General features: G+C 32.0%; 2 protein-coding genes across 2 annotated transcripts in view; both read right to left on the reverse strand.

Moving 5' to 3' along the window:
• Nucleotides 1–14,621, reverse strand: part of LOC149477701 (uncharacterized) — a 157,046-nt gene that overhangs the window by 57,252 nt on the left and 85,173 nt on the right. The gene's annotated exons all lie outside the window — the stretch shown is intronic.
• Nucleotides 2,527–4,145, reverse strand: LOC149477702 (tubulin beta chain). The gene is made up of 2 exons (XM_089710461.1): nt 4,089–4,145; nt 2,527–3,813 (listed from the first exon to the last, which is right to left on the reverse strand). Exons 1-2 carry the CDS (start codon nt 4,143–4,145, stop codon nt 2,527–2,529), a joined length of 1,344 nt encoding a protein of 447 aa, XP_089566587.1.

Raw genomic sequence — 14,621 nt, forward strand, 5'->3', positions numbered from 1 at the left:
TGTTTAACTTGCTAATCTAGGTATGTTTTTCATGATCTTTATTTCTGTACTTAAGTTATTAGGAGGTTGAATCCTTTCCTATTTGTAGTATTAGTGAAGATTGTGCGTTACGGGCACATTGATTTTGTTGTTGTCTTGCAGTTAACATGCATATAAACACAACTAAATTTTCACTTATCTTTCTTAAACGTGCAAGATTGTAAATCATGAAGTAATGACCGTATCCAAACTAATATTATAAATGCGAAAGTAACTCTGTCTGTCTGTTACTCAATCACGCCTAAACTACTGAACCAATTTGCATGAAATTTGGTATGGAGATATTTTGATACCCGAGAAAGGACATAGGCTACCTTTTATTGCGAAATATGTACCACGGGCGAAGCCGGGGCGGACCACTAGTATCCTATAATAAAAGATCATTTTTTCACAAACACGTTAATTTCCACTAGTTCCTCAAACAAGATCTCAAAATAAATACCTAATCTTATCACCAAATGATAATCCAGACCCATGTCCTAATGCACTTCCCAAAATAAACTCCAAGTCAAATCACAGTAAGTAAATTAGTCTTTCCAATAAAGTAATTCAGGTCACTTGAAATATCTGTTATCAAAATAGAATTTCCAGATTCGTTATCGATCGCTGGCTGGAGGACGCTTTTGAATGCAGGCTGTAGTTACATTCGCTTGACATAAAGCAATGTACTTTAAATAAGAATTGCATTTAAGAGTACCTTTCAGTGTATTTTCGGAATACTATTTTCATAGATTCGTTAACCTACTTAAGTTAGTTGGTTCTGATATTGAATTAATGAACAGAGGTACGTTATTGTAGAAACCAATAGTATTATATTATTATCTGTAGTAGAAACCAGATAATCTTATATATAAAAATGAATCGCAAAATGTGTTGGTAAGCGCATAACTCGAGAATGGCTGAACCGATTTCGATAATTCTTTTTTTATTATATTCCTTGAAGTACGAGGATGGTTCTTATGTTGAGAAAACGTAAACATGTACCACGGGCGAAGCCGGGGCGGACCGCTAGTTATTAATAATTCTAAAATTCACATGTTTTAAGTAATGATATAAAGAGGACATGAAACTTGTCATATGTTCCTTGTAGGCGAAAACTAATATAACATTAACAGATAAATAAAGAAAATGCTTGTTATACAAAATTATAAATTTATGAGGCACAACAATATTGTGTAAGTATTCACAATAGAACCAAGTAATGTAACCAATTATACGAACTAAATTTGATATTACATTAAGTAGTTATAATAATATAGTCAACAAAGGGTAAGGACACACCTACGTCCTACACTACATTTACTCATGTGCCTACACTCTGTTATTTTCAATCGACTTTAAAAAAAGGAGCTTCCTCCTCTACTGTACTTTCAAAAACAAAATCCTATACATATTATTTAAATGAATCGCCAAATGTAAGCGCAAAACTCGAGAACGGCTGAACCAAATTCGTTAATTCTTTTTTTATAATATCCCTTGAAGTACGAGGATGGTTTTTATGAAGAGAAAACGTAAACATGTACTACGGGCAAAGCCGGGGCGGACCGCTAGTCGATATATAATTCTTTATTTCTAATCTTTGTATTAAACCAGCTAAATATAGGCAAGAAGTGAAAATAAAACTAAAATTTTAATGACGCTACATCACGATGTAATTTTAAATCCTACTCAGCCGTGATGATGCTGTTATTGAAAATTGGGCCAGTCTGCGTTGACTGAACCATTAATAATCTGATAGATTGGCTAGCTTAGGTAATTTAAGATCCATTAATTATGTGTTAAGATTTAGATTAGTCGTGAGACAACACTTTTTAACATAGAATACATAGAAATAAATAACAATTTCAGCAATAGAAAGGTAAGTAGTGATGGTACATGATTATTTTTATAAATAAATGGAGTTATTATTTGCTATGACATATTAAAAGTAAGATAAATATTTTCTTAAATATAAAAGGAAATAGATAATTAGGACATTTTGAAATTATATGTAAAGGTATATAAAATTCGTTAAAGAAAAAATCGTACGGTCACGAAACTTGGTCAAAGCATGAATATGTTAACAATTGCAAACGTTTAAAATGAGCCTTGAGCGCGATTTGCACTCACCCAAAGGGGCCCGAACAAAAGACCCCGTGGGGACGGAAGCCCTAAAAAAGAAATCGTGTAGACTTGTGCTGCATACCATCATTTTCTTTTGAATCTATATTAGTCGGGTAATTTTGGTGCTATACTATATGATTTATTTAAAAAAGGATGCTCGAATTCACTTTTAATGGAATGAAAGTTATGTATAAGTAAAGGTAGATTCTATAATTTAAAAAAATATTTGTAAAGTTATCATGAACGTGGCAGAATTTCATGAATAGATTCATTTGTATACGAAATACCGCCTATTACAACATGATCATTAAATAAAACGACAAAATTAAAATTAAAATTTAATAAAATAAAATAATGAATAATACAACAATTCTTAAAACTCGTCTAGTCTCCTTCATCGCCACCTTCTTCCTCCTCATCAAACTCGCCTTCCTCTTCGGCAGTTGCATCTTGATACTGCTGGTATTCAGACACCAGGTCGTTCATATTGCTCTCCGCTTCAGTGAACTCCATCTCATCCATACCCTCACCCGTGTACCAATGCAAGAATGCCTTGCGTCTAAACATGGCCGTAAACTGCTCCGAAATCCGCTTAAACAACTCCTGAATAGCCGTCGAATTTCCAATAAACGTAGCAGACATTTTCAAACCACGCGGTGGTATATCACACACAGCTGTTTTCACATTATTCGGAATCCACTCTACGAAGTACGACGAATTCTTGTTCTGAATATTCATCATTTGCTCGTCCACTTCCTTCATTGACATGCGTCCTCGGAAAACGGCTGCAACTGTCAAATAACGGCCATGACGAGGATCACACGCAGCCATCATATTCTTAGCATCAAACATTTGCTGCGTCAGCTCTGGTACTGTTAAAGCTCTATATTGCTGACTGCCTCGAGATGTAAGAGGAGCAAAACCTGGTATAAAGAAATGAAGACGAGGGAAAGGTACCATGTTAACAGCCAATTTCCTTAAGTCTGCGTTCAATTGACCTGGAAATCTGAGACAAGTTGTAACACCAGACATAGTCGCAGATACTAAATGGTTCAAGTCACCGTATGTTGGTGTAGTTAACTTCAAGGTTCTGAAGCAAATGTCGTAAAGAGCTTCATTATCAATGCAGTACGATTCATCAGTGTTTTCTACCAGTTGGTGCACAGATAGCGTGGCATTGTACGGTTCGACGACTGTGTCTGACACTTTGGGCGAAGGCACTACGCTAAATGTGTTCATTATACGATCTGGGTATTCTTCTCGAATTTTTGATATAAGCAACGTTCCTAAACCAGCGCCGGTACCACCTCCAAGCGAGTGCGTCAATTGGAATCCCTGTAAGCAGTCGCAACCTTCAGCTTCTTTCCTCACGACATCTAGTACTGAATCGACTAATTCTGCACCTTCTGTATAGTGTCCTTTCGCCCAGTTGTTACCAGCTCCTGACTGACCAAAGACGAAGTTATCTGGGCGGAAAATCTGTCCGAAAGGTCCTGACCGGACAGAGTCCATCGTACCCGGTTCGAGATCGACTAGAATCGCCCGCGGCACATATTTACCTCCGGTCGCCTCGTTATAGTACACATTAATACGCTCCAGTTGAAGGTCGGAATCGCCGTGGTATGTGCCAGTTGGATCGATGCCATGCTCGTCTGATATAACCTCCCAGAACTGCAAGCGAACGATTTATGTTACTGCACGGTAATACAAGAACTAGATATAGTTCATAAATATTGTGCGATCTATTTTTGCTTTACAAGTAATAAACAACAGGGCGGTATGTTTCGACAGATTTATTTATGGAAAATTCACAGCTTAGGATATAATTGACTTCAAATTATTACGTTTATGCCAATTACGAGTTGTACATGGTTGATTTACTGCTACTGTTATGTTATTTTATTTACGTGTAAAATTAGTTACGTAAATTAGGTTTTTATATTTACCTTTGCACCAATCTGATTTCCACATTGTCCTGCTTGTATATGTACGATTTCCCTCATCTTATGTAATATTAAAACTTAAATAATCTTTCCTTGAAAAACCCGACTGAAATCAAACTTCAAGACCAACTAGACAGATAGACAAAACAAATGCCTCTATTCGAAACTTTTCATATCGAATTCGAAGCAATTTAAAATTTAAAACATATTCCTTTTCGGAGCAACCTGCCAATTTGAGTATGAAAACTTTTTGTGTACGAAATAAGTTTTTACTTTATGTGTTTAGTAATTGGTGAAGTTTTCGCTTCTTGAGTTTTCGTATAGAATTATCATCCATTTTAGGTATGCCTATTTAAATATAATAATCAGTAAACTTCTGTTATAATATTAATAATATAAAATTCTTGCAGTATATAGTGTTATCAAATATATTTATTTGCTCGTGTATAGTTAGTAGGGTGTTAGGTACAACATTTTTACATATTGCATTGTAAATAGCGTGCAAAATGTTTTACAAATTAATATCTTATATTTGTAGTTATTTATCAGCGTAAGTTTTTACTTTTTAAGGCCTATAGGAAATTGACCACCTGAAATTCGTAGCACATTTCTATCGTTTGCATGTGCATTCTGGCGATAAACGGTGAGCTCCAATCAGTATTTTGGCGAACCAAATTTGGACTGATTTGTTAATATCGACTAGTGATTGGCAATTTGCAAACGTATGGATGTAACAATGTTAACTGGTTAGTTGTTTATTATTCATACGTATCGTTACTTTATGTTTGCGCAAATGAATTGTTTCGATCACTATTTTTAAGGTTCCGTGCCCAAAGTATAAAACGGGACCCTATTACTAACCCTCCAGGCTGTATCTCATAAGCCGTGATAGCTAGAAATTTTCACAAATGATGAATTTCTGTTGCCGCTATAACAAGAAATACTAAAAAATAAAAAAGTATATATTAAGGGGGGTCGCACTTGGCCGGTTTTTTATGTGATAATCGAGTGAAGGATTAGCTATATTACAAATATTTGAATTTAATGAAAAGTGATATTTGATGTCCCTTTTAAGTTGATTAGATATATATTTCTTGATTGATTGTTTTTGAACCGATCCGAAGATATGATGATTGATAAAACCACAGGATAAAACCTTTGCGCCTTGTTAGGACAAAAAAAACCTATTCATAATTATAATTTGAATCGATTTACTATTAAGGCAATAGCTACAAAGCATACCTGCAGTCAAATTCAGAGTATTCAATAAATAGCTGAGGATAAACACCACAAAAATCAAATTATGACATAAGAACATGTATACTTAGTATTATAAAGCTGAAGAGTTTGTTTGTTTGAACGCGCTAATCTCAGGAACTACTCGTCCGATTTGAAAAATTCTTTCGGTGTTAGATAGCCCATTTATCGAGGAAAGCTATAGGCTAATTATCATCAAGCTAAGACCAATATACATTAACTAAATAGTAGAATATATAGATACATAATTGTATACTTGTTGTGGCAGAAACCAATTACATATTTTGTTCTACGAGAAAGTTAACAAATACAAAATATTCCTGTCCCTTGTGTTAAGATGATTACAATATCTTTCTTCCATTTCTTTTTAATAATAAATCAACCCTTTTCAGTACGTGTGAACTGTTTCCCTAATTACTTAATGGGTAATGGAGCTGGCTTTGAATATTGTATGAGTGTCCAAGAGATAAGAGGAAAAAGTTTTTGGCTAATTATATAGAGCTGTTATTACTCCTGTGTGCTACTTTTTTGTATATGTAAATTAATGTTCAATTTTGGATATTGTGAATAAACTCAATTTTGTATGAGGAAATCAATTTCATATTATTGTGAAATTGTTTTAAAATGCAATTAGTGTATGTATTAAAATAATAATTTGTTATGATTGAATATTATATATGTTACAGCAAAAGAGAGAAAATATCTAGATGTATATTTTAAATTTCAGTTCACATAACTTAGTAGTATGAAGTAAAACTGAAAGCTTTATAGAAATAAAACACTATTTTTTTTATTTAAAAAAAACCATTCTAAAAACGTAACAACTCTTAATAAATCTGCAATTAGCTGAGAGGGCAAGTTTAAAGTAGACGGATCTCGCAAAGCATCTGATGTGTAAACGATCTCTTTTCCTTTCCAACTTATTATAAAGCCGTATGTTTATCTCATTCACTCTGACCTTTATACTACGTTAGGACCCTGCAGTCAAACTTTTTTATAACTTCTAGTGATTTGAACAAATACTCGTTTTAGAGTTTTTGTATTTATTTAGTGTTTTGTAGAGGTTTTATATCGGATATTCAGGATTGTCGAGTATTTAAGTTCTATTATTACTGCTATATTGGTGCATTAGTTAGAAGATAAGCCTAATTAAGGATAGTCATTTTATGTAGCTATTAAGGACATAGTATAGGCATTTAGATATGAAGAAAATATAAAATGTATGTATGGCAAACTCTATCCTTCGTATATGAAAATATAACTATCTGCCTCTATACGAAAAATATATAAAATAAAAATCTCTTCAGACAACTACAAAGCTTCACAAATTCTCATTATTTTGGTAGCACAACTGCTACTTACTGCACACTTGATTACTAGAAACAGAACGTAACAAAAAGTTAATATCTATTAGCAAAAACGTACTCCCAATCCACATTAACTGGATTACATTCTTGTAACGACAAATCAATAAGTTAAACAGGAAATACGACATCCTCAAGCCTCCGAATGAGACAGGGGACTTCAATTATGTAGAGCATGACAACGCAGTTACGTATGAAGAGCTCAACTGTCAATTCTAATTGATTTTGGTATATTTATTGAAATAAATGTAGTGGTCTGTTCATAGCGATTGGATTGAACTGTTATTCATATTACGTCCACTTAATTTCATACTTTCGAATATAGGTATTCAGTATTTTACTTTTATACTAAACAGTTTGATTTCACATCTATCATGATGCTTTTAATCACTATCACTACATAGTGTAAAACAAAGTCGCTTTCTCTGTAGGGACAGAGTTGTTTAGTATAAAAGTAAGATTTAAGCATACATAGGGATGTATGCTTAAATCTTTAAAACTACGCAACGGATTTTGATGCGGTTTTTTTAAAAGATAGAGTGATTCAATAGGAAGGTTTTAGTATATAATTTATTATGTTTTAGACAAAGCGGGCGAAGCCGCGAGCGGAAAGCTAGTTATAATATAACACACGATACTGTCAAACAAATCAACAATTTGGTTTAGATTAATTCATTTTTTTCACTTTTACACATATTAGAAAGGATATTCCAATACGAGTCACATGGGAGAGGAATAACGAACGAGCCTCTTATCGAATTAATTAATCTAATGCATTCGCACTGCTGCCAAAACCTGTATCGTTGGTATCGAGTTGGAATCGAGTTGGAATCCAGTATGGATTACAGCGTTATTGAGATACGATCGCATTAATTTGAACGTTTTGATGGATAATGTTTTTATAAATGCTATTTGATTATGTAAGGGGTTTTAATTTTTTATTGTATTGTTTTGATACTTAGGGAAATTAGGTACGTTTCATTAGGAACATTGAAATCAAAGGATGGTTTTTATTCTCTATTGATTAGGGTTTATTCTACCTTATTGTAAAATTGAAAACAGCAGTTTCTGTAAAAACAGATAACACATAGTATAACTTATTTACAAATGGCTTAAAATGTACTTCAAGTACTTATACAAAAGGCAGTTTGTTCCCATTAGCAAAAATCTCGGATAGACTCTCCTTTTATTTTATCTATACTTACTAATATTATAAAGAGGAAAGGTTTGTAATTATGTATGTATGTATGGTTTTCACGCATAAACTACTGGACCGATTTTGATGAAATTTGGCACAGACAATCTTTAGACCCTGAGAAAGCATATATATATATAGGCTACCTTTTATTGCGAAATATGTACCACGGGCGAACCCGGGGCGGACCGCTAGTTTTATTATAAGATTAAACCAGCTTTAAAAGAAATTGGTAAAAACATAATCGTTTTGTAAACTAAGAAGTAGTAAGCTCATCTCTTCAAATTGTATTTTATTGGCTTGCGTAAAGAAATCGTTATTCCAAGAAATACTCTGTGAAATGATGCCGTGAAATAAAAACAAATCTTACGGTTGTATTAAAGTTTTGCTTTGAACTGGTAATCGTATCTTATTACATACCTAGTTTATTACCTGAAATTTCAAAGATTCTTCAGTAAACTGGTGAAAAGCGCTTTTTATTTCTTTCGTAATGAGAGTCATCATTTTTATTGTTATTTAAGTAATCGTTAATAACCTATCGTATTGGAACGGTAATAAAAATGTAATAAAACTACGTAATTATTTCTCACAGAGACTTAAAACTAGGCACACTCTAAAGTTTATGTTTTTTATAATCTATATATACTTATATGTATATATAATGAAACCCGTTTTCCTTGGTCACGGCATCAGTCATCACGCGTGAAAGGGTGGATCGATTTCGATAATTCTTTTTTTACTATATTCCTTAAAGTACGAGGATGGTTCTTATGTAGAGAAAACGTAAAAATGTACCACGGGCGAAGCCGGGGCGGACCGCTAGTATGTTATATTTTTTATTAAATTAAAAGTAATGAATCGTTTTCACTATTTTTCGCAATTTGAAATTGTCTATACATGAAACATTTAATTGTAAATACATTTACCAACCACTTTAGACCTCTGAATTTATTTATTTATTTATTTATTAACACTTTATTGTGCTGGCATACAAATAAATTCTTAAAATTAAAACTTAAAACTAGTCCAGCACAGAAGGCGGCCTTATCACTTAAGAGTGATCTCTTCCAGGCAACCTACTGTGTGGAGTAATATTATGAAAAAGGAGGTAGGTAGGAAGTACAAATATATATATATATATATACATAAATATATGATCTATTATAAATACATATTACATACATATGAAATATTATATATATTACATATAATATAGTATAATACATATACAAATAATAATTATATTACAATAATACATACATACATAAACTCATACTGTAGTTTAGATAGAAAAATAAATAAAAACACAAAAAATAAATAAATTAATCTTAATAATCCGAGTTAAATGCTAGGTTCAAGTAGTGATTTCGGACTTGTTTGGTAAAGGTGGACAGCATTTGATTTTATAATTTAGTTATTGTTTTAAATGACTGATTATTTTAATTGACTCTAACGTAGCCCTTAATGATAACAGCTACTTGAATAATTGATTAGAACGACGTTTAGACGTTTTGTGTTATTATCTAACCGAACAAGCGCGGATCCAGGGGGGGGGGGGTCACGGGGTCATGACCCCCCCCCTGGGCTAGGTCCACGACCTAAGTGGACCACTAATTTAATATTAACTTTTTTAAATTAACAAATTAATATTGTTCAACATGATGTTTTTATTGAATTTTGAGACATAAAAGTAATATAAAAACAATGAAATCAATTACAAACGGTAACGGAAGAGAATATAACAAAAATTATAGAAAAAGTTTATTAGGGTCGACCTGTGGTCGTAATTTAAGGACAAAAAACAGGTTTTTCGATGTTTGAAAAATCTATAACTGCGGAATAAAGTGTAATGGTAAAGTTGTATGTAATTAATTTTTTTTTCTACAACTTTTGCTGTTACACTTTTCACACAAAACCTCAAATATCGAAATATCCCAGTTCGTGGATAAGACATAAAATAGAATTTTTTTTTTTAAATGAACAATAGAAAATACAGTCAAATTACAACAAAAAATCGGCAAAATGCGCGTCGGACTCGCGCACCGAGGACTCCGAGCAAACATATTTTTTCATTATGTTGTATCTTACAATTTTGTTTAAAGGATTTTTTTCTTTATCTGTGCTTGTAAGTGCTTAAGTCGTTGCTTTTAACCAAATTTCAAGACTGTGTTCACGGGAAGTACCTTGTAGGTTTTGATTAATGATTCCCTTGCAAGTATAGTTGCGAATTACAGAATATGCGGCTCTAATTGCTTTTTCTTCAGATTGCGTTGACATAGAATTTGAATTAAATAACAGATTTAAGTTATTATAGACCTGAGTTCTGATGTAAATATCAATTAAATACATGTATATTTTTATTTAATTTAATTAAATACTTAGGGTTTTCGCAGTTATTACTACATCTGTGCTATAACACGATACTTTTTACTCAATTTCAAGACTGTGTTTACGGGACAGGGTGCTCCCTGCAGGTATTGATTCCCTTGCTAATGTAGAAATCCTACGGTCTACGGTCCCTTGATGCTGTGAAAAATTCAAACGTTTTAGCCAACACAATCAAAAGATACAGCTGTAAATGCTGAAATTTTTCGCAAAATTCGACACTCCCTAAGAAATCAAAACCTACAGGGTAGTTCCCGAGTATACAGAGTCATGAAATTTAGTACAATCAAACGTCTTATAACGCAGACTAGCTTACCACCCGCGGCTTCGCCCGCTTTTTCTAAATCCTTATAAATTATATACTATTCCCCTTGAATCACTCTATCTTTAAAAAAAACTGCATCGAAATTCGTTGCGTAGGTAGTTTTAAAGATTTATCATTTAATCATACATAGGGACATAGGCACAGAGACAACGACTTTGTTTACTAATTGTGAAAAGCATGAATTTTTCCTTAGATTATAATATAAAAAAAATATTAAAAAAAATTTTTAACTTAGGTACAACCCAGTTACTCATGAACGCTGTATTAACTGACATGTATTAACTTGATATTCATATCAAAAACTCAAGTCTATAATACCTTTACGCTATAATAAAATCAAACTTCTATGTCAACGAATCAGAAGATGCAACCGTAAATGCCGAAAAATTTCGCAAATTTCGACATTCGCAAGGGAATCAAAACTCAAAACCTACAGGGTACTTTCCGTAAACTCAGAATCTTGAAATTCGGTACAAAGCAACATCTTATAGTACAGATACAGGAATAATTGCAAAAAATATATATTTTTCAAGTTTGTCTGTCTGCCTGTCCTGTCAAAACAAAGATGAAATTCATACCGAATACTCAAATATACGGTTCCTTATAGCTGTAAAAAATCAAACTTATGCGTTGACATAGAATTTGAATTAAATAACAGATTTAAGTTATTATAGACCTGAGTTCTGATGTGAATATCAATAAATACATGTAGGTATATTTTTATTTAATTTAATTAAATAATTAGGGTTTTCGCAGTTATTACTACATCTGTGCTATAACACGATACTTTTTACTCAATTTCAAGACTGTGTTTACGGGACAGGGTGCTCCCTGCAGGTATTGATTCCCTTGCTAATGTCGAAATCCTACGGTCTACGGTCCCTTGATGCTGTGAAAAATTCAAACGTTTTAGCCAACGCAATCAAAAGATACAGACGTTTATGCAGTAAATTATCGCAAATTTCGACATTATCGCGAGGGAATCAAAATCTATAGGTATTGTACTACTTCCCGTGAACACAGAGTTCTGAAATTTGGTTAAAAGCAATGTCAGCACAGATGGAGGAAAAATTGCTAAAACATACATTTCATGCTTATCAACATTCGCAAGTGTTGCCAGGAATCAAAACCTACAGGGTACTTCCCGTGAACACAGAATCTTGATATTTATCTTTATATAGAAACTTACGTCTTATAGCACAGATAAAGGAAAAATTGCAAAAAGCATAAATTTAATATTAAAACATATAAAAATGTTTGTACGGAACTCTTGGTTCGCGAATCCGACTCGCACTTGACCAATTTTTTTTAAATCTACGTATCAGTTAAATTACCAAAATATAGCTTTTGAAAATTGCCCACGTCTATGTGACCCCCCCCTGGCACTAAGGCTGGATCCGCCCTTGTAACCGAATGTGCCAAAATTAACCAACAGGCGTGTAATTAAGGCTTGAATTATTAATTCAATCGACGTCATAGAATAAAATGAATATTTTTGTTTTTTGTAAAGTTACAAAAAAGGATAGAATATTATAGAGTACGTTATTTGAGTACGTAGGTAACCAGTTTCATAAACAATTTCATAAAATGTCGTACAAATATGCATCTACCAATAAATATTTATTTAATTTTCAACTGACCGGTAGGCTTAGTTGCTAGCGACCCTGCTTACGATGTCAGAGGTCATGGGTTCGATTCCCACTCAAGGCAAGTATTTGTGTGAAGAACATCGATGTTTGCTCTGTGTCTGGGAGTTAATTATCTATATAAGTCTATATTTTAAATTTATATATGTATGTTTATCAGCCTGCTTTCGCTAAGTCACGAAGTTTTTTCTCTAAGTCGATATTTCAAAACAATAAGTGAGTAGTAGTAAATATATTTAAAAACAAATTCTTCCAACATTATTATCATTGAAAGTGTTCCAAAACATAGAGGGAAATACACTTATTTACTCAAATATCGTGTATTTACATAACTATTGTGTGTTCGAGTTAACGATTGTTTACAAACATGTTTCGATAAAGTTACAGGTCGAGAAATTGATTTCTGTTTACTTTGAGAGCGAGTTTTTCAGGTTGTTATTTTAATCAATATGCGAATCGATTATATATTTCTTATTGAAGGAAATTTGTGAAGAAAATAATAACAAAATATGCTTTAATACTGTTGTAGGCAATAATTCGACTAATATTATAAATGCGAAAGTTTGTGGATGTTAGTTACTCTTTTACGGGAAAATCAACGAGAAAGCCACTAAACGGATTTTGATAATACTTAGCAGGGACGTAGCTTATGTACAAGAATAACACATGATATATATAAATACTTGAAATTCCCGCGGGTTCGTCCGCAGTTGAAAACGAGCAACGCAGCTAGTTATTTATGAAAAAGTGTTTCAGTTAAACTATATTGTCTATATTTTTTATGATAGTTGGGCCAAGGAGATAATTAAAACAAATATTTTATTTAATAATATTTCATGTTTTTTGGCTTATAAAGAATAGTTTCAATACGAGTATAGGTAATAATCTTACAAAGCAAAGCTTACACCGGTTGTCGCTTCCTATATAAATTATTCTATAGAACGACGACACGATTTAACTAAATATACGAGCATCTTTAGTTTCTTTATTATATGGTTTAATCTTTACAATGAAAACCACTAGAATTACCTGTAATAAATTAGTTATTTTGTCATTTTATTTATACCTAAAGGACTCTACAACTTTCCATAACAGACATTTTAATAATTGTATCAAATTGTTTTACACATAAAATCTTAATATATTTTAAACATATCATACACAAAACATTAAAACTTTATACTAAGGATAATACAATCACACATTTAATGCTAGATTTACAATTTACGTAATATTTTTTACAAATTATGAATGTACTCAGCACACAATCTCGTAAGTATTTTTTAAATTTCCGCAATACACATAGCTATAAAAAATCGGGATTTTATACCACGTATCCTTTAATACAATTTTATTAAACAAAATATCCCAAATACACCGCAAAAGCTGATACTGTGTTAATAAACAGTGATAATTAATTTTTAATCCAACCATTTACAAGTATTTGGTGTAAGGGTCCGAATCAGATTAATGTTTGCCGGAATTTTGTTTAACTTTGTTATAATAAATACATTCTATTTAGGTTTTACGGATACAGCTACAAAAGTATAAATACTTATAAAAGAATGGACAAATTTGTAATATACCTAGTGTTAAAAAAAAAGTTCAAACTTTCCAAATTAATTATAAAATATTATAATTCACCACAACTCATTAGTTTTGTTAAACATATTTTAAAATCGTTCGTTATACCAATCTTGTAAAGGCAATCAATTAGTAAAATATTAAAAATTAAACGTGCTTTGAAATCTTAAATGTTTTCACTGAAGATTTAAATTATACAAAGCAATGATGTAACTTTAACATTAAATAAAACAAAACATCAAATGTATTTAAATTAACAAGAAAGAAAATGTTGATTCTATTAACAAAGCATTCCTACATTTTGTAGATTTTGAAAGAAGAAAATTATAGGTAGCCATTATAATATGGCTAAAACATTATTTAGTGAAACTGGTTTATACCGCACTTTCAATACCTTTTAATCATAATTAAATAATCGATTTAATTTTATAAATAACAGGAATTATAATGATGTCTTAAACTTTATTCAGGTAACACGAGTAACATTAATATATAAAAATAAATCTTACGTCACGACAAACTGCCGCAGGTATATTCGATTCAAATTATACACTAATACCTTTTTAAATTTCTAATACCTTTAATAAAATTCTAATCGTTTCAGGATTATTAGTCGACTTGATTTTTGGCTTCTCACTCACTCATAGTTCGTAATAGCCCCGCATTGCGGTTAACTTTATTTAAGCGATAATGGCCCTTAAGCCCTTCTTAATACGAAGTAAATAAATACATTATTCTCTAAGTCCTCAAAAAACAAAAAGGTCAGGTCACGCACGATTC

The sequence above is a fragment of the Colias philodice genome, chromosome 24 (assembly GCF_061535455.1).
Source record: "Colias philodice isolate Cphi_HAF_F1 chromosome 24, ilColPhil1 Martin Lab GWU primary, whole genome shotgun sequence".
NCBI classification, from domain to species: domain Eukaryota; kingdom Metazoa; phylum Arthropoda; class Insecta; order Lepidoptera; family Pieridae; genus Colias; species Colias philodice.